Here is an 18,120-nt window from a genome sequence, read left to right as displayed (position 1 = left end):
TTTTTCTTTGGGGTTTCTTCAAGTTGTTTTTGGGAATTAGGAGTTGAGCTTTAGCTTTGTTTTTGGTCAGATTCAGGAGTGAGTTTCACTATTTATGCCACCTCCAGGTCTCCTTCTTATTACATCAAGCTCTTTCATGACTTTTTGGATGAATAGTCAGTGTGTGGGTTCACCACTCTTCCATTCTTTCTCCATTTGTGCTTAATGTCTCTGAATTATTCTCATAATTTGAGAACAATCAAATTATTTACAAATTGCCAGGCACTGCCATACCACAGTTTCACATATAATGTAATGTTGAAAACTGTGACAAACAAAGTTTTGCTTTTCTGCTTACATCTTCACAAAGGTTTGTTGAGTAAATACTACTTTTTTATGTCCACCCACTGCATGCCTTGAGGCAAAATAAAGGCTTACGGATTTTTTGTTTTTTCATGTTGCTGTGTGAAGATGAGTTGAATTCATTTATCACAAAGAGACAATACAGGTAATCCAGAGCTGGACAGGTGAGTGCAGCTATTGATAAAAATGTACAGTATATTTTTGCCACTTGAAGAAAAAAAGTCGCAGCATATGCTGTAATAGCTAATGAATATCAGATTGTCATTTTGACTTCAAAAAGGGTAAAGAGCTCACTAGCTCAAGTTTATGAGATTAAAAGCCATAATTTTAACATTGTAAAATAAATTGAACTTTATGTACCGACCTGTCCAAAATGTACCAGCCTCCTTAATTGTAAAATTCTAAGTGAAAGGTAAACTTTTTTAGAATAATTCAACTTTGTACCTCATGTTTATAACATCAGGAGTCAGAATTTAGAGTGTGATTTGTAAAGTCAGGATTTGTAACTATGACACATGAGTACCAGCTTTTGAAAAGTTATAGGATCTTCAATCATATTTTCAATTTTCAGAGTTCCCAATGTGACCACAATTGTGACTGACATTGTGTTTTAATGCTGGGTTTGTTTGGCATGAATGAGCTTCCATACATGGTACCATTCAGAGCACCAAAAGCGGACTGTAAAAATACATTAGGTCCGGGAGAGTCGTTTTGGTTGCTCTCACAATGACGGTGACGGCAGGTTAAAGCGGCGAAAAGAAGCGAGCCGGCACTGCGGCCAGGACGGAGGGATCATGACCCAACAGAAGCAGCGCAGGGCGGGGATGCCGCACCTCCAGCTGACCGCAGATAACTTCTCTGAATTAACTGCTGAACTCCCGTAATGACAAGAACTGACGAGAAATACTCTAAAATAGGTACTGAAACCGCGAGGCAAGCAAATACAGTCAAACTGCAGGTTTACAGCAGCTCTACATGTAGGAAGATGAAGAAAAATTCATTTAGAAATAAATAAAAAAAATACTGCGCTAAGACAGCATCTTTACCTTCACATCTTAATCACGTCTATACATACCGACTCATCTGGTTTCCACCTGCGGCGGATGTGGCCGTGATCATCCGTCTCTGGTCCCGCCTGCTGATCAGCCATCCCTCCCACCAGCTCGGCGGGTACCGGTCCAGTACCAGTTCACCCAGTCCAGAGGACGACGCAGAGGAGGGAAGCTGCTGGAAACCATCAGTTAAATAACACACTTACGGTAGGAATTTATTGTAATTCAAATGAATGAATAGATAATATATTAAAAATGTTTCTTTAACACTATAATGTAATAATAGTAAGACGATTTATTTTTCTATTTGGGCAAAACTCTGAAGGATTACTTATATTTTTTAACTATAATGAATTCCTCTCAAAAAATTCCCCCAATGTTGAATTTGTAAAAAAATAGTACATTAAAATGATAAATATTTACGATGAAATGACAAAATATGAACTTTCAAAAACCAGAGAATACAGAAGGACACTGAACAAATGTGCTTATTTTAAAAAAGCAAAAGGAAGTATTTAGCATAGTTTTATATTTGTTTACACATCACTAAGTTCAGGCAACAGCACAACGTACCAGTCAAATCTCACAGATCACGAGGTGTCACATATGCGCTTTTGAAGAGGGATTTAGTTGAAATCGCTGGAAAGTTCTCCAGGAAACACTGAGGGACACGTTTCAGATAAGATCAAACATCTAATGATGAGCAAAGAGGCATGGGGAATGTTAAATCTTCAGTTTTTTAAAAATCCAGTGTTTTTGAGAAGAGCATTGTGTTTCTTTATCTTTATTCATTTATTTTTGCTCCCATTTTCTCTTAATTTACAGTTCTATTAATGACTGTAATTAATTGCTCATTTAAAGACAAGAAGTCCTGCAAGGTTTTTCCCTTAAGACATGTTGCTAAAGGCATCAAATGCTTTCCCCAGAACCAGAGTAACAAGTATGTGATAAAACGCTTCAAGGAAGAAAAGCTATAATAACATGACCGATATGTGTGGAACGCATGCTAGTCACATCCCCTTGTTTCACAAATCCATGCAAAACTAGTCCTAGTTTGTTTCAGTTACATCCTTATGCCACATTTCCTCATTCTTACACCCACGTTATCTTGATTTATGGCCTCACCACTGCTTCCTCAAATTCTGCTGAAGCCGTTTTTCAATTCATTTTCAGGTAATGACGTAAAGTAAATGCTGCCAGTTGTTTTATTTTTCTGTCTGAAAGGAGCAGCTCCTTTTTAATTAGCTTTTTTATTTTGGATGTGCATCTCGATCATTTAAAATACTTTGGGAAAAGTACATTTTTGTTTGCAATTCCCCCATAATGAAGCAAGCAATATGGATTAATCAGCCTCATTAAATACAATACAGTCATATTCGATATGTGCATTCATTTAAGCTCAGCTGTCATACCAGAAATATCTTTTTAAAATAACCTTTCAGCAGGTATTTCTTGCTACTTTCATTTATACCCTTCTGCATTAAAATCATATTTTTATGAGTATGATGTAATATTCTAATATTAAATGTTGTGTTTTTCATGAATAACAGAAACAAAGGCATGAAAACATCAATCAGTGTTTAAAAAAAACTAAATATGTTTCACTTGGTGAATTGAGTTACTGAAATACATTTTTCAATAATATTCTAATGTTTAAACGAGGGAGTGTATTATCATTCTAAGTTCCATAATAAAATCTATTCAATGGGTAAACTGTTGCATTCAGTGATCCTTAAATTAACATTTTCTAAAAAAAAAGAAAAAAAGAAAAAAAGAAAAAAGTCTTCAGATGAAACTGACTGATTATATTGAATCTTGTAGATAATTAACCAGTGTTTAATGAGTAAAGAAGCGAGGCAAACCTAAACAAACAAACCACAACTTCCAAAAGGAACTAAAAATCAATGGCAGAGGAGAAATAAATTAACTGGTTTAAATCTGTCTGTAGAGAAAGCACACAGGAAGTGTCAACATCCCAGGATGTCTGGTTGGATTTAGCTTATTTAGCTTATTTTAATTTATATCAGCTACGTCTTTGTTTCACTTTAGTTCAGTCCTTTCTTGGTCAATATAGTTTCATTATTTTGTGTTATTTTCTTATTTTGGTTAGCTCAATCTTGTGCTTATTTTCCTGTTCTTCTTAGTTATTCCAGTTATGTCTATTTTTTGTTTAAATGTATTCTTTGTTAGGCTACTCCTCAGTGTGTATAGAACATGCATCCACAGCTGCCTTGGGTGAATTGAGACATTAAGATTTATAATGAAGGCCAAAAACACCAGCAGGCGGATCAGGGATGAAGTTTAGAAAAGTTTAAAGTAGTCTATCTTTAAGAAATATAAACAATGACGAGGCGATATATTGATATTTGTTTACAGTAGATCATGATTTATTCCATATGTGAGGATTAACTGACGGTATTTCGAATATTAGATATAAAACTTTGTTAAATTTGTAACCACCTTCTTTTTTCTTGCTTGGAGCTTTGTTTTTCCTACTGCTTCTGAAGGCATCACTAACTCATTCTTCACCTGGTGCAACACCTTACGAACTGACAGGAGGGAGCGTCTCATTTCAACCGGATCAAGACGTTCTCACCATTAACCATTCAGAGACTGATTTTACAAACATATACATGCTTTATTATCAACACAGGGGAACATTTATTGCAAAATATTCCAAAAGCAACACTTTAAAGCTCAAGCTTTGTAGCTTGTCTCTCTCTTAAGGCACTCCTTAGAGGTTGATAAAGAGCAGGAGCTCTGTAATTTTCGTCAAAAGCCTTCATGTTTGATTTTTAAGAACAGTACCAATATCTCTCTTTTCTGTTTGCCTTTCTTCCTGCAGAAAACTCGTCTCAAACCCCCTGGAAGCTGATCGACTTCAGCGCGAATCAGTTGAATTCGTCTCCACAGACTGGATAACGATGCTGATGTTCTCCTGCACTAGAATCTGACAGTGATCTCCAGACATGAGACCCTTCTTAAGAGTGAACTTCAACGCTTTGATTTTCCTGGTGCTTCTGCAGGGGGCAGCAGTGGTGATGTTCTGCAACTGGTACTACCAACTCAGCCCTTGTGACTCTCCTCCTGTGGACCGCAAGGTTCACGTTTTGCTGCTGTCATCGTGGCGATCGGGTTCATCCTTCCTGGGTCAGGTGTTTAGCCAGCACCCGTCTGTTTTCTATCTCATGGAGCCCGCGTGGCACGCGTGGAGCACAATGAGGACTTCTGGTGCGCATACTCTCCGGATGGCTGTGAGGGATCTAATGCGGAGCGTGTTCCAGTGTGACTTCTCCGTGATGGATTCCTACATGCCAAAAAATCGCAAGACCTCCTCCTTCTTTATGTGGTATCAGAGTCGGGCACTGTGCTCGCCGCCAGTCTGTTCCGTCACACCGTTTGGTCAGATAAGCAGCGCGAAAGAGTGCCAAAAGGAATGCCATGGTTTAGATTTTGAGAAGGTGACAAATTCCTGCCAGATTTACAGCCATGTGGTTTTAAAAGAAACTAGATTTTTTGAGCTGGAATCCCTTTACCCTCTTTTTCAAGACCCAAATCTCGACCTGCGCATTGTTCATCTCATCCGAGATCCTCGGGCCGTGTACAGGTCCAGAGAGGAGTCAGCTTTATCCTTTAAGATGGACAACGCCATCGTCTTGGAGCACAGAGCCGCACCAGGAGCCGAGGAGCAGTTTCAAGTCATGAAGAAAATCTGCCAGAGTCACACCCAGATCAACGAAACAGCCACCCAGGACCCTCCTCCGTTCCTCAAGGGTCGCTACAAGCTGGTTCGCTATGAAGATGTGACACGCTTCCCGCTTCAGGAGGTCAGTGATATTTATGACTTTGTAGGTTTAAAGATGACCAAAGAGATGGAGGACTGGATAGTTAAGATGACACACGGAAGGGGGAAAGGCAACCTCAATAATGCTTTCGAGGTTATCTCCAGAAACGCTGCCCAAGTGTCCCAGGCTTGGCGCACCAGGGTGCCGCACAACAAGGTCAAACGCATTCAGGAAGTGTGTAAAGAGGCCATGTCAATGCTCCACTACAAGGCAGTCAACAGTGAAGAAGAGCAGAAGAAACTTGACATGGATCTGTACATGCCAGAAGGACCGAAAGGCTTTGCTTGGGCATCGGGTAAAATACGGAGCCATTAAAACATTCAAGGATCTACCGGCTTCAGATTCCTCTCGAAACTACAAACATGAACAATCAACACAGATTCTTTGATCTGTAATATGGGCATTGCTCAAACTATCATCATAATCGCTTCTATAGCAAGATTTACTGTCCTACAGACCTCACAGTGATTATTTGTTAAAATGATTTAAATGTGGAGCGAGAGTACAGTGGTACCGCATGACGGCACAATCTGTGTTGTGAAAAAGACAAGGTCACGCAAAGGGCAGGCATCAAACAAAGTAGGTGAACTCAGCTGCAGCTTTGCTACGAGAAAACATTTTTTAGAAATGAATGATCAATTAAATCCCATCTGGTGTTGGAACAAAACATTCTTTGCAAAACATTTCTATTCAAAACATTTGAATAGATAGTAGATGGGTTTTTTTTTTGTCCATCATTAGTTTTCATAAATGGCAGTTTAATCCATGAAATAGACAACAAGAAGTTGGCACAGTGTTTGATTGTGTTACAGAGCTATAGGAAGTGTCTCTGATTCTGTTTATCGAACTGTGCCGCCATTTTGTCCCTTATTTGTACTTCTATGTTATACCTACATCATGGCATGTGAGGTCATTTTCATTGTGATGAATTATTTACATGAATTATGAATACTTTTATCAACTCCTAATTGGATTATTGCACATAAATTAGCCAGGTCACTCCTACTATTAGTTGACAGCTGCTTCCATCAACTGGTGCTTGCACAACAACATGGGAGTTCAGAGAAATTGAGCTGTTCTCCTTGTAGAATTTAGTGTATGATTGTCTCCTGTGTTGCCCTGTGACGGACTGGTGACCTGTCCAGGTTGACCCCGCCTCTGACCCGTTGACCACTGGAGCTAGGCACCAGCACCCCAGACGACCCCAATGGGATAAGCTTGTAAGGAGGTAAGCATGGCTACTTTGAATTAGCAAATTCTTAAATTGTAATTTGTGAGTATATGAATTAAAGTTATTAGTAATTTAACTACCTTTTTGTTTGTTTTGCTTTTACTGAAATAAACCAGTAACAGATGGTAGATGTAGAAACTTCATGCAGTCTGTAGACATATTAAATAAAATGTATTTTAATTTAATTTAACTGTATCCTTTATAGTCAGAGCAGCCATGATCTTCTTGTTTTGACACTGAACCTACTTGTATAAAATGTATCTCTGATGCTTCAGTGGATATATTTCACTTGACAGACGGAATCTGCACTGTTTTTACTTTTATTTGAGATTTTAAGTTTTGCTTCTCGCCCGCCATTTTTCAGATTTTTTTTTTTTTTTTCCTGTTTTGATTGGATTTGTGTTATTTTTAGGTATCTGTCTTTCTGTGTATTTTTCTTTTATCCCTTTGATTTTTTTTAATCATATGGCAGTATTTTTTTTAACAGGGTTTGGTAAATATAATGGAATCCATTAAAAATCGGAGATGTTCATCTTTGCTGGAAAAGCTTGGGGATTCTGTAATGCTTATTCCACAATGTGCCTGGGTTTGTTTGCTTAAAATACAATTAAGATCCAAAGCTAAGTTTTGTGTATTCCTTTATTTATTTTGTTTCCCTATTTTCTCCATTGGAGCTGTGATTTTGTAATCATGTTATTCTGTTTTTACTTAATTTTGTAAAATGTGTCTGTGAAAAACTTCAAAATGAGCCCGTTAAGTTTTAATGTGTAGCTTTTTTCCCCTTTTTCCATTAGGCCTTGACTCATTGCTGGACTTCATGTAACTTCTCTATTTCCTCTTTGATTTTCCACTTTAAGATGGTTATCGTGTCTGTGAGGTAAATTCATACATTTCAGACGTTTCGTCTGTCATACTTCACAACTGAGTGATGTAGAAAATTAAGTTTCAGCCTGAGACACAACGCCAACTCTTCAAACAGGTATTTCAAGAACCATTGCACAATTATGGAAAAAGTACATTTGTCAACTCTCTGGATAGATCTGCTTAGCCAATTCTTTCGCTTTAGTTAAAGCTATGTAAAACGAATATAAGCGGCCCTACCCTTTTCTCTTCATGCTAGCACATACCAACATTCTAAGTCCTCTTTTAGCTCAGGTTGCTGTAGGATTGATCTCCATAACAGTGACTTTGTGTGGAATAAACAAACCAAAATGTGATTTGGGGTTTTATTCAAATACAGCATTGGATACATACTATCTGTCTAAGGAGAGAACAAACGTCTGCTTATAAAGATTCAGATTTCACGGGACAATTATCCAACACAAAATCTTTGAATCACCATCTGGGCGAGTTGCATCTGAACTCACAACACATTAAACATTAAAGCAGATTAGCTAAAGCAACAAAAAACCAGTCCGAGTATCCATCCTGTAATCAGCTGGGGCTACAATTGTCACAGATCAACTAAAAATAATAATAATAAAACAAACTTTTATTTTAGTATTATTGTGACAGATTTCTTCTGCCTAGATAATATGATTTGCCCTGGTTTGACAGATGCACTGTCTCACAAAACTCTCAAACTGGTTTCCTGGAGATGACAATGTGTTTATTGTCTGGTTTATCCCCTGGTCTCCATAATCACCGGATTTCAGTTCAACAGAACATCTTTGGGACGGTGGACCGAGGGATTCTACAGGAGCTGCATGATGGACCAAAATCCCAGAGGAATGTTTCCTTGTTGAATCTGTACATTAAAAAAAAATCAAAGCAGTTCTGAAGGCCAAAGAGGTTTAACAAGATGCTGTCAAAGTTAGCTTAATAAATTGACTGGTACTTTATTTTTCCTCATTTAAAATAAATATTAGTTTGCCAGGAAGTGCACATTCCTCTAACCATACAGACGCCTACATACATCCACAGCATGGATGGCGCTTCCTACAGTAGCTCTGACGCCACTTACCTGCAAATTACCAGTAATGGTCTTTGCGGTGAGTGAGCGCCACCCAGTGGTCAAATAGTTATTAGCCGACTGATGAGAAAAGAGGCTGAAAGTCCCTGTTGTCGAAGTCGCTCCAACCTCGGCATGCTGAAGTGAGTAAAACCTCATCAATGCAGACAGCGTCTGCTTAGAGCAACAACAGGTTACGTAATATTATCCGGTTAATACGGAGTCATTTAAGGTGTTGCGGAAATGTTACTGCAGTATGCCTTGACATAGAAGACATTTAAAAGAAAAACTCTGACCTAGCTTAGCTGGTGATTACAAATTTGATAAAGTATCAGGTGTAGAGAGGTTGGTCTTATTCCATTAAAACTTCCCGTGGTAAATTATTGAATACCACAGGAATGCAACGCAGATTCCCAGCAGTGTGACGCTCATGATGCGTCGGCCATAAACTGCAACTTACTGAATATTAGTGTTTTTAATTCACAATTTACTGAAAGTAAAGGGTTCTGCAAATAAAGTAGAACTAGATCTTTATGTCGTGAAAAAAGGATTAGGAAAAGTTGGTTCCTTCTTGATTTTTGTATGATGTTTATTTCTACTCTTTTTTTTTCTTTACTCTGTAAAATACCAGCATTTTTAGATAAACGTATAATTTTGTCTGTTTGATTGAAACATTTTCACCAATTAAATTAGATGTTTTTATCAGTCAGAGTAATTGAGAAGCCTTTATACCAAACACTTTTTTTTTACTTGAGTGAACTTTATGCTTATGTTGAATACTGATAAGGCTATTGAGAGGTTTAAAAACTAAACCTCTCAAATATGAGAGGTTAAATATGAAAAATAAACTAAAAACTGAATCGATTACTGGCCTGAAAGCAGGGTGAACTTCAAGGCGGTCTTTTGAACAAAAGGATCATCTGTCAGGATTTTATCTGTTCTTTATCCTGTTTGCTTGTCCATTTACTTTGCAGCTCCTTTGTGTGCATGTGCTGATGAGACAATAAGTCTCACATCCTGCTGGCAGCTCTTTCCCACCAGCCTCTCCCAGTTAAACCAGTGTGACCGAAGACATCAAAGGTAGGAATTTGTTCTCATTATGACGCTTTCTTTATTTCTTATTTACTAAATGAGGGGGGGGGGGTTATTTTATTTATTTAGTCTTTATATAACCAGGTGAGTTATTAAGAACAAATCCTTATCTGCATTAACGACCTGCTGCGGAGGGAAGAACACGTACGAAGATCAAGCGGCTCACTTTCACACTGAGCAACAAATTTCAATTTATTATTAACTAAAAGTGATCATACTTGTAGTAAGTGGGAGATATTTCACCATAATTAGCAAGAAGATTAAAAAAATCTCTAAAGATTTCGAATCTTGTAGCAGGAGATCCAGTTTGAATCAAATACTTCCAATTACAACTCTTAAACTTTTGTGCAGCTTTTCACATTTTAAAGTATCCTACACACCACTGTTTTTATTTTGTCTGGTATTTCGTCCTTACTGTTAGCACTGACTGCTAAAGTTATTCCATAGATCCAGTTTTATAATTTCATAGCTTTATAGCCAAACCGAAACACACCGTGGATCTGATCAACGGCGATAACCCCTCCCTCACCTGGACGAATCAGCGTGGCCAGCTCTGAGCTGAAACACACGTCCAACTTCAACACCTGCTGCACCGAAGGAAAATAAACGAGGAGAAACTTTTCCACCGTCCCTGTTTCGCAGGACAAAACGACCAGCCCGAGCCAAAACACATGCCGACACCATGGGAATCCCACTGAAAAACAGATTTGCTGCACTTCAACAAGAACCCGTGCGGGGAACCTCGGCTTCACACACAGAGAACATTCACTCCATCTCTTCAGACCTGATGGACATGGGATAAAGCTATTCTCTGCAAACTTATTTGCAGAGAAACGGGAGCAACAACGTGGCCACAGAACAACCAGCTGAAGGACGCCTGATTAGGATGGGACCCACCGCCTATCAGGACCAGGCTGTTTCTGAACAATACAACATCAACTGGGAAAGGAGCGACTGCTCTCCCCCCTCCTCCCTGCTCTGGTTCCCACCCCTGCTGCACCTACTGGATCGGAGGCCTCGTCTCATCCAGGCCAGGACAGCGCATCAGAAACCTCGTCACCTGAACTGGGTTTTCTTAACTTCAGTGAGAAACTGGATCGTCACTTTTTGCAGGACACGTACAGATGCAGGTCCAGACTTGAAATTGTAAGCTTAAGTTTATTTCTGGTAGGCGATGAGACGGACGTCTCTAGAGAGATAGTCCAATAGGAAGCTCAGATGACAATTTTAACATCATTTGGGGCAAACGGTTGGTTCCAAAAATACTACCACATGAATGATCATGTTAATATGGACCAACATCTCAGAAATGCTTCATTTCATTGTTGAATAAAAGCAGTTCATAATAAAGTGGCCTGTTCAGTCGAGAACTTTCCTAACAGTTACCTGAAGCATTATTATAATATTTATGCTTTGCAAGCAGTAAAAGAAGGTAAATATTTAGCTATCACAAGCTTTGCTTTGTTACAATGAAAGATTGTACAGGTGACGGCTCCACCCTCACATCCTGAATCCGTCTGAATTCAAGTTCAGTACTCGTCTACACGTGTTTTGCTCAGTGGGTATTTTGTCTTTTTCAGGCCACTTTCTGTAAACAGAAGAGATGATTATGAGTGAAAATACCAGCAAATCAGCAGTTTCTGATATTGTTCATCTGGCAACACAAGCATGACGCTTTCAAAGTAATTTAAATCCTATTTTTTCAACCTCACTTTAACTTTCTGCGTGTGGTTTTCATTTTGATGCCCAAATGCATGAAACTGGCTGGAACTCGTTACAATTGTACATCTAGAATATGTTTTAACAAGCAACTGACGAATTTCTAACTCCTATTTTTTGCATGTGTTTTTTTTTGCAGAAGAAATGCATCTGTGTATCACCACAAAGGATAAAAGAAGGCTGACATAGACTTCAGATTTTGAAGCCTAAATTAACATAAAGTTCACGATGATTCCCCGTTGCAGATTCAGAACCTTAATTCTCCTGGGCGTCCTGCAGGGGGCAGCAGTGGTGCTGTTCTATGACTGGTACACCAGGATCAGCCCCCGTCACTCTCCTCCCCCTGAAGAAGGCCGCAAGGTTCACGTTTTGCTGCTGTCGTCATGGAGATCTGGTTCGTCCTTCCTGGGTCAGGTGTTCAGTCAGCACCCGTCTGTTTTCTACCTCATGGAGCCCGCGTGGCACGTGTGGACTAGAAATCACAAATCCGGGGCAAAGAGTCTCCGAGTGCCTGTGAGGGAAATGCTGTGGGGTTTATACAAGTGCGACTTCTCGCTGATCAGAGACTACCTGCCAGGAAACCCTCGTCTGTCCTCCTTTTTCATGTGGACCCGGAGTCAGGCGCTGTGCTCGCCGCCGGCCTGTCCCGTCAGATCAGCCAATGAGAGTCACTGCAGCCAAGCGTGTCACTCTGCAAGCCTGGACAAAGCGCAGGACGCCTGCGCAAAATACACTCATGTGGTTTTAAAAGAAACTCGCTTCTTTGAGTTGGAGTCCCTTTATCCCCTTCTGCTGGACCCCAACTTGGACTTCCGAGTGATTCATCTGGTCCGGGACCCTCGGGCGGTGATGCGGTCCAGGGAGGAGTCGGCGTACCTCCTTGACAGAGATGGCGTGATGGTCCTGGAGCACAGAAACGTGTCCGCGGCCGATAGGCAGTACGAAGTCGTACGAGAAATCTGCCGCAGTCACCTGGACATTTATGAGAGGGGGGTCCTCGACCCGCCTCCGTTTCTGGAGGGTCGCTACAAACTGGTTCGCTACGAAGACGTGGCACGAAACCCACTAACAGAGTTGAATAGTATTTATGAGTTTGTAGGTTTAAAGATGACCTCTGAGGTGGAGGAATGGGTCCAAAAGATGACGCATGGACGGGGGAAAGGCGGCGGGAACGTAGCTTTTAAAATCACCTCCAGGAACGCATCTGAAGTGTCGCAGGCTTGGCGCACCGTGCTGAAGCACAGCAAGGTCCAGCGCATCCAGGAGCTGTGCAAAGGCGCCATGTTGCTGCTCGGCTACAGGACGGTAGAGAGCGAAGAAGAACAGAAGAGACTCGATATCGACCTGTTAGACCCTGGGCAGCCATAAAGAGCTCAGCTTCCAGGTTAGACCAAAAAAGTAGGGGTGCACCGATTTATCGGCCGGTCGATTTCCTTAATTGGGAGATTAGTGATCGGCCGATTTTTACATGTGAAGCCGATGCTATCAACCTCGGCAAAGGTCTGAAAATCGACCACTGTGCTTTTCTTTTCTCCTGTTAGAGAGGTTTGACTGACAAACCGGCCGACCAGGTCATGTCTGCACATTTACAGTTAACAATAGTCACCCCAATGTTGCCAATTCAGCAACTTTCTTGATATATTGAGCAACATTTCAGACAAAAAAAAAAAATGGTATTGGCCAAAATGGGAATCGGTAAGTTAGGCTTTTTTAAAAGATCGGCAATCGACCAGAAAACCGCAATTGGTGCACCCCTAAAAAAACATTATCAAAAACAAACCTAGATGCAAGTGCTAGCTAGATTCTTGTTGTGTTAAAACAATGTAAGTCACAGAAAAAGATGCACAGTTATTCATACGTGGTAACATATTGAGAGGTTGTTTTCTGGAAAAGAATCCTGTAATCCTGATACAAACTATGTCCAGAACAGGAACATTATTTAGCAACCCAAAACAAGGATTAGAACAAACTTTGAATCCAGAAAAATCCAACCCAGAATAGGAATTAGAGCAGAGGATACGTACTTATATTTATCTAGCAACCCTGAAAAGGAGTATCTAGTTTATATACTTTGGATCAACATTATTATATTCTTTTTTTCTGTCTTCTTTTTCTCTTTTCTTTTGGTTTGTTGTTCTGTTGTATTTCCTTCTAATTCATGTAAAGCACTTTGAATTGCCTCGTTGCTGAAAATGTGCTATATAATTAAAATGGCCTTACCTTTATTTTTATTTTAGCTTTTTCCCATGAAACAAGCTCCATGATGTAAAAAAAAACAGTAAGCTAAAAATCCTAATAATACCCTTTATTTTCATATAAGCAAATTATCTGGGAAGGAACCCTGCAGATCATGTTTCAAACCAAAACATGTACCAGATCTGTTCTCAATCTACCAAAGAAAAGGAGCATTTGTGTGTGCACAAAAGTATCAACATATATACAGTCGCAGCAGGACAGGATGGATGTAATATTTGTCATATTTCAAGCGTCATGCATGCAAATCTCAGCGGCTGAGATATTAAAACTCATTAAAGGGTGGAGAGACTCTGTGATGAAGAAAATATTAAGAACTGCATTTACAGTCCGCAGACTCTATAAAAAGATGTAAAATACTAGATTAATGGTCTTAGCTCATCACTACAGAATTTTTTATTTTGTTTAATTATTTATCTTGGGAAAATATAACTAAGATTTTGCGTGATCTGGCCTGTGACTGTTGCATGTCGACAATTATTTTAATCTTTATTCTTGTTCTATACCATCAACCTGTTTATATATATTTTTTCTCTGTAACGACACATTTTCATGACAGACAGCACCTGCTCTGCTGTATTTAAAATTGGTAATTGAATAATTGACATTCTGGCGCCACCTGCTGGTAAAAGTTTTCCAAAGTGTGACCCTAGAGCTGTTTGTGGCCTTTGGACTAATTAACTTTGTGTGGCATCCATGGCAATTTAAGACATTCCTCTATTACGCACATTAAAATATTGCATGCTTAGTTTGTAGGTGTGCAGGTAAAAAGAAATGTACAATTTGTTTCTGTATTCTTTTATTTATTTATATTCTTTTGGACCCTCAGCAGTTTTGAATTGATGATTTTGGCCCAAATGACAAAAAGTTTGGAAATCAGAGTCACATAAAAACCCATAATTCTTATAATCATGGCTAACAAGATTCATAGTCAAATTAATAATCACAACTAGCTACTGCTATGGTAGCACCTGTGAGTGAAGAATGGCCAAAAGTGACTAATAATGATGTTTTAAAAACATCAAGTGATTAGTAACTTGATGTTTGACATCATGAGCAAAAGTATCCATAAAAAAATCTACCAGTGACAAAAACAGATCTTTGGTGCGCTATTATTTATGGTGAAGGGTTTTTATGGGGGTTTCAAAAGGCAAATAACAATCAAAAAGTTTTAAATATTAAATTTTTTTCATAATGGTTCCAAATTACCTTTAGGTACAGTTTAAATTTGTGATTTTTTGATTATTGCATATTTTGTTTACTTTTTTTCTTGCATTTTTTTTAATTAATTGTTTATTAATTCATGGAGTGGTTTCATTGTTTTTCTTTTTGCTTTGCAACAAATCTGTAAGTCCTGGACTTTAACCCTCCTCTGTGAATCCTTAAAAAAATGCTGATTGTGAAATAAGGAAGTAAAGTGAAAATGCTATTTTCTCTTACTTAATGATACATATTAGTTATCAATTATATTATTTAGTTATTTAGATTTAACTATTTAGATTTTGGTAAATTTTATGCCCTTGATAGAGTTTTTAGTCCTTTTACACCACATTAAATGTTTTACTGTTGGAGGTTTAGTTGTCATACGTTATACTCTGAGTTGGGTTTTTGTGCAGCTGAATGTTGTGGCTAAGAAAAGGTTTAATTCTGTAAAATTCTGGCAGGTTGTCAATTTTGGCTAAATTTTCACTTGCCATAGTGTTTTCTGTCATGTTTTACAATTTTATTTCAAACTAAATGTTGCAATCTGTGTCCCTTTGACTTCTTATTCAACCTTTGACTCCAAACTCAACATGCATACTTTGAATGCACTGTTATTGCATTCATTTCCTTATTTCATCATAAGGAAATTCAATATTTTCTTTCCGTTGAAGATATTTTTCATGTGCTGTATAAATTAAGGTGTGCCTTTACTATTGTGCCATGTGTAGGATAAGAAATAAATATTTTTGTGACAGCTTTTTAATGACAAAACATAAAATGTGATCAGATAAACGTATACAATCTAGGGTTTCTAGGTTTTATTTTTTAAATTATTTTCATCAAAATGGCCTCAAGCATTAAAACTGGTTCATATTTCAGTAATTTTGCAAAGATTCAGTGTATTGCGAGAACTTTAAAAGCCTTTTAAAATTAAAGAATTGGAGAAAATATGTTGACACAAAATAATATTATGGCAACCTGGAAGGAGCTTTTTTGTCCAAGAGAGACAAGTGGCTATTCACAAAGTGTTTGTGAGACACGGGATCCACATTGCTGGCAATCCAGTCGAAAGTTTCCACAGTCAATGATGCAGATGTAAAAGGAACCCCAACCAAATTATCGAGTGCATAAAAAATGCTTTCCAAAAGTCTTACATTTCTGTTTAAAACATTTGGTTTACATGATATTACAATAAATAATAGGTTTTAAATATTCTATTCTATTTATAAATGCTTATATATTAAGTTTTCTATTTGAAATGAGAAAAACTATTGAACTTTTACAAACACTTTACATTTGTCGATGTGCACCTTGTATTGTTGACTTTGCTCAAGAAGTAAAAACTGATCAGAATCACTGTTGATGTTGACTTTCAGCCTATGTCACAATAAAGTCCTTTTTTATGGCTAGACAGTTTGCTCCACCGTACATTTGCTACGGGTTTGTCGTGACAACATAACCTCAGCTTGTCATGCAATACTCCTGGCTTAAAGAACTCAGTCAAATGAGATGACAGGTAATTTGACTGCGTGAAGGTTTGTAGTTGTCAGAAATTTAGCAAAAACATGATTGGTGTATAAAGACCCATTGGGTGTCTGAGCAGTTTTGGTGATAATCCAAGGTTCATGTCTTCTTCATTGACCCCCATCTGAACTCCAGTGGAACCAGCAGATCTATGTCGAGTCTCTTCTGCTCTTTTTCGCTGTCAACTGTCCGGTAGCCGAGCAGCAACATGGCCCCTTTGCACAGCTCCTGAATGCGTTTGACCTTGCTGTGTTGCAGCACGGTGCGCCACGCCTGCGACACCTCAGTGGCATTCCTAGAGGTGATCTGGAAAGCCTCTTTCTTGCTGCCTTTCCCTTTTCCGTGGGTCACCTTGTAGATCCATTCCTCTATTTGTTTAGTCATCTTCAAGCCTACAAACTTATAAATGTCGTTCATCTCCTTCAGCGGGTTGCGTGCCACGTCTTCAAACCGAATCCTTTTGTAGCGGCCTTCCAGAAACGGAGGTGGCTTCAGGATTGCCCTTTCATTGATGCGTATGTGGCTTCTGCAGATCTCCTGCATCACTTCGTAGTTGTTCTCAGCCGTTGGCACCTTTCGGTGCTCCAGAATGATGGCATTGTCCCTCCTCAACGCTTTGGCTGACCCCTCTCTCGACCGTATCACGGCCCGCGGGTCTCGAACAAGATGAACAATGCGGATGTTCAAGTTTGGGTCTTGCAGAAGGGGATAAAGGGATTCCAGCTCAAAAAATCGCACTTCTTTAATTATGAGATGAGAGTATCCGCGACAGGTTTTTTCCACTTTCTTCATGTCCTGAGCATGGCATATCTGGCGGCACTGAGTGTCATTGGTGGCCGTAAGGGGACAAGCAGGCGGCGAGCACAGTGCCCGGCTGTGAGTCCACATGAACATGGAGGACACGCTGCATTTCTCTGGAAGGTAGGAACTCATCACAGAAAAGTCACAGCGGTATAAATGCAATAAGAGATCCCTCACTGCTATTCGGTGAGCCTGCGCACCAGACGTCCACTTTTTGGTCCAGACGTGCCAAGCGGGCTCTGAGAGGTAGAAAACAGACGGGTGCTGACTGAAAATCTGACCCAGAAAGGATGAACCCGACCTCCACGAGGACAGCAGCAAAACGTGAACTTTTGGGCCTGCAGGAGTGAAGTTGCAGGGGCCAAAGTGAACAAACCAGCTGCAAAGTAGAATCACCGCCGCCCCGTGCACGATGATCAGGGAAGTTGCGGTTTTGGGGTTGAATCTGTTCTGGCGACACATTGCTGCAGCTTAATTTTACGTCTCAGTTGATCTGAGGTCACCGTGTTTTCTGTGGAAAAAATAAACAAGACAAAAGAAAAGCATGACAAACTGGTTCTTTTTTCTTAATGCACGTACAGCAAATTACTCTACTAGAAAAATATATGTTTTGGTTTAAGTTCAGCACAGAGAAGCTAGAAATGGAGAAGATCTCTCCTGATATTTCCAAGTTATTTTTTCTAATGATTTATGTTTTACACATCCAGTATCAGATTCTGACAGCAGGTAACCTTAAATAAAATGATCTAGTTTTGACAATATCAAAAAAAAGTTATAAAGTTCCAACATATGACATTATCTAATTGCCTTTATTTCTAAGAACATCAATCAATCCTACAATTAAGATTTTGACACGTACTCATTCCGTTTATTTATATATTTGTACAAGCTGACCTTTAATATCTGTTTTGACAATATCTGAGAAATTAAAATAAACATTAAGACCTAATAGCTAATAGCTAACGTTTTTTCAGGTGAGGAATAAATAAGGGCATTCGTTTCCACTTACAAAGCCTGACATTACATTGCTCATAGCATATAGAAGAAGGTTTGAAATGCAGACATTTATTGGTGCTCCTGTCCTGACTGTTGAAGTGACTGTGATCA

The 18,120-nt window shown here is 39.1% G+C and overlaps 3 protein-coding genes across 3 annotated transcripts; 2 read left to right on the top strand and 1 right to left on the bottom strand.

Moving 5' to 3' along the window:
• Positions 1-523: 523 nt before the first annotated feature.
• LOC103466303 (carbohydrate sulfotransferase 6-like) lies at positions 524-7,687 on the top strand. The gene is made up of 2 exons (XM_008411795.3): positions 524-1,601; positions 4,240-7,687. The coding sequence occupies exon 2, from the start codon at positions 4,364-4,366 to the stop codon at positions 5,552-5,554; it is 1,191 nt and encodes a 396-aa protein (XP_008410017.1). The 5' UTR covers positions 524-1,601; positions 4,240-4,363; the 3' UTR covers positions 5,555-7,687.
• Positions 7,688-11,316: 3,629 nt separating this feature from the next.
• LOC103466304 (carbohydrate sulfotransferase 6-like) lies at positions 11,317-15,546 on the top strand. The gene has a single exon (XM_081607938.1). The coding sequence runs from the start codon at positions 11,461-11,463 to the stop codon at positions 12,598-12,600; it is 1,140 nt and encodes a 379-aa protein (XP_081464064.1). The 5' UTR covers positions 11,317-11,460; the 3' UTR covers positions 12,601-15,546.
• A 642-nt stretch (positions 15,547-16,188) lies between these two features.
• On the bottom strand, positions 16,189-17,571 carry LOC103466363 (carbohydrate sulfotransferase 6-like). The gene has a single exon (XM_081607937.1). It carries the CDS (start codon positions 17,473-17,475, stop codon positions 16,312-16,314), a length of 1,164 nt encoding a protein of 387 aa, XP_081464063.1. The 5' UTR covers positions 17,476-17,571; the 3' UTR covers positions 16,189-16,311.
• Between the last annotated feature and the right edge of the window lie 549 nt (positions 17,572-18,120).

The sequence above is a fragment of the Poecilia reticulata genome, chromosome 6 (assembly GCF_904066995.2).
Source record: "Poecilia reticulata chromosome 6, P_reticulata-male-v2, whole genome shotgun sequence".
In the NCBI taxonomy this organism is placed as follows: domain Eukaryota; kingdom Metazoa; phylum Chordata; class Actinopteri; order Cyprinodontiformes; family Poeciliidae; genus Poecilia; species Poecilia reticulata.
Note: the sequence above shows the minus strand (reverse complement) of the source record. Positions and strands in the feature narration are given on the sequence as shown.

Coding starts and splice junctions, on each gene's coding strand:
- LOC103466303 (XM_008411795.3), top strand. CDS start 4,364: ATGAGACCCTTCTTAAGAGTGAACTTCAACGCTTTGATTTTCCTGGTG.
- LOC103466304 (XM_081607938.1), top strand. CDS start 11,461: ATGATTCCCCGTTGCAGATTCAGAACCTTAATTCTCCTGGGCGTCCTG.
- LOC103466363 (XM_081607937.1), bottom strand. CDS start 17,475: ATGTGTCGCCAGAACAGATTCAACCCCAAAACCGCAACTTCCCTGATC.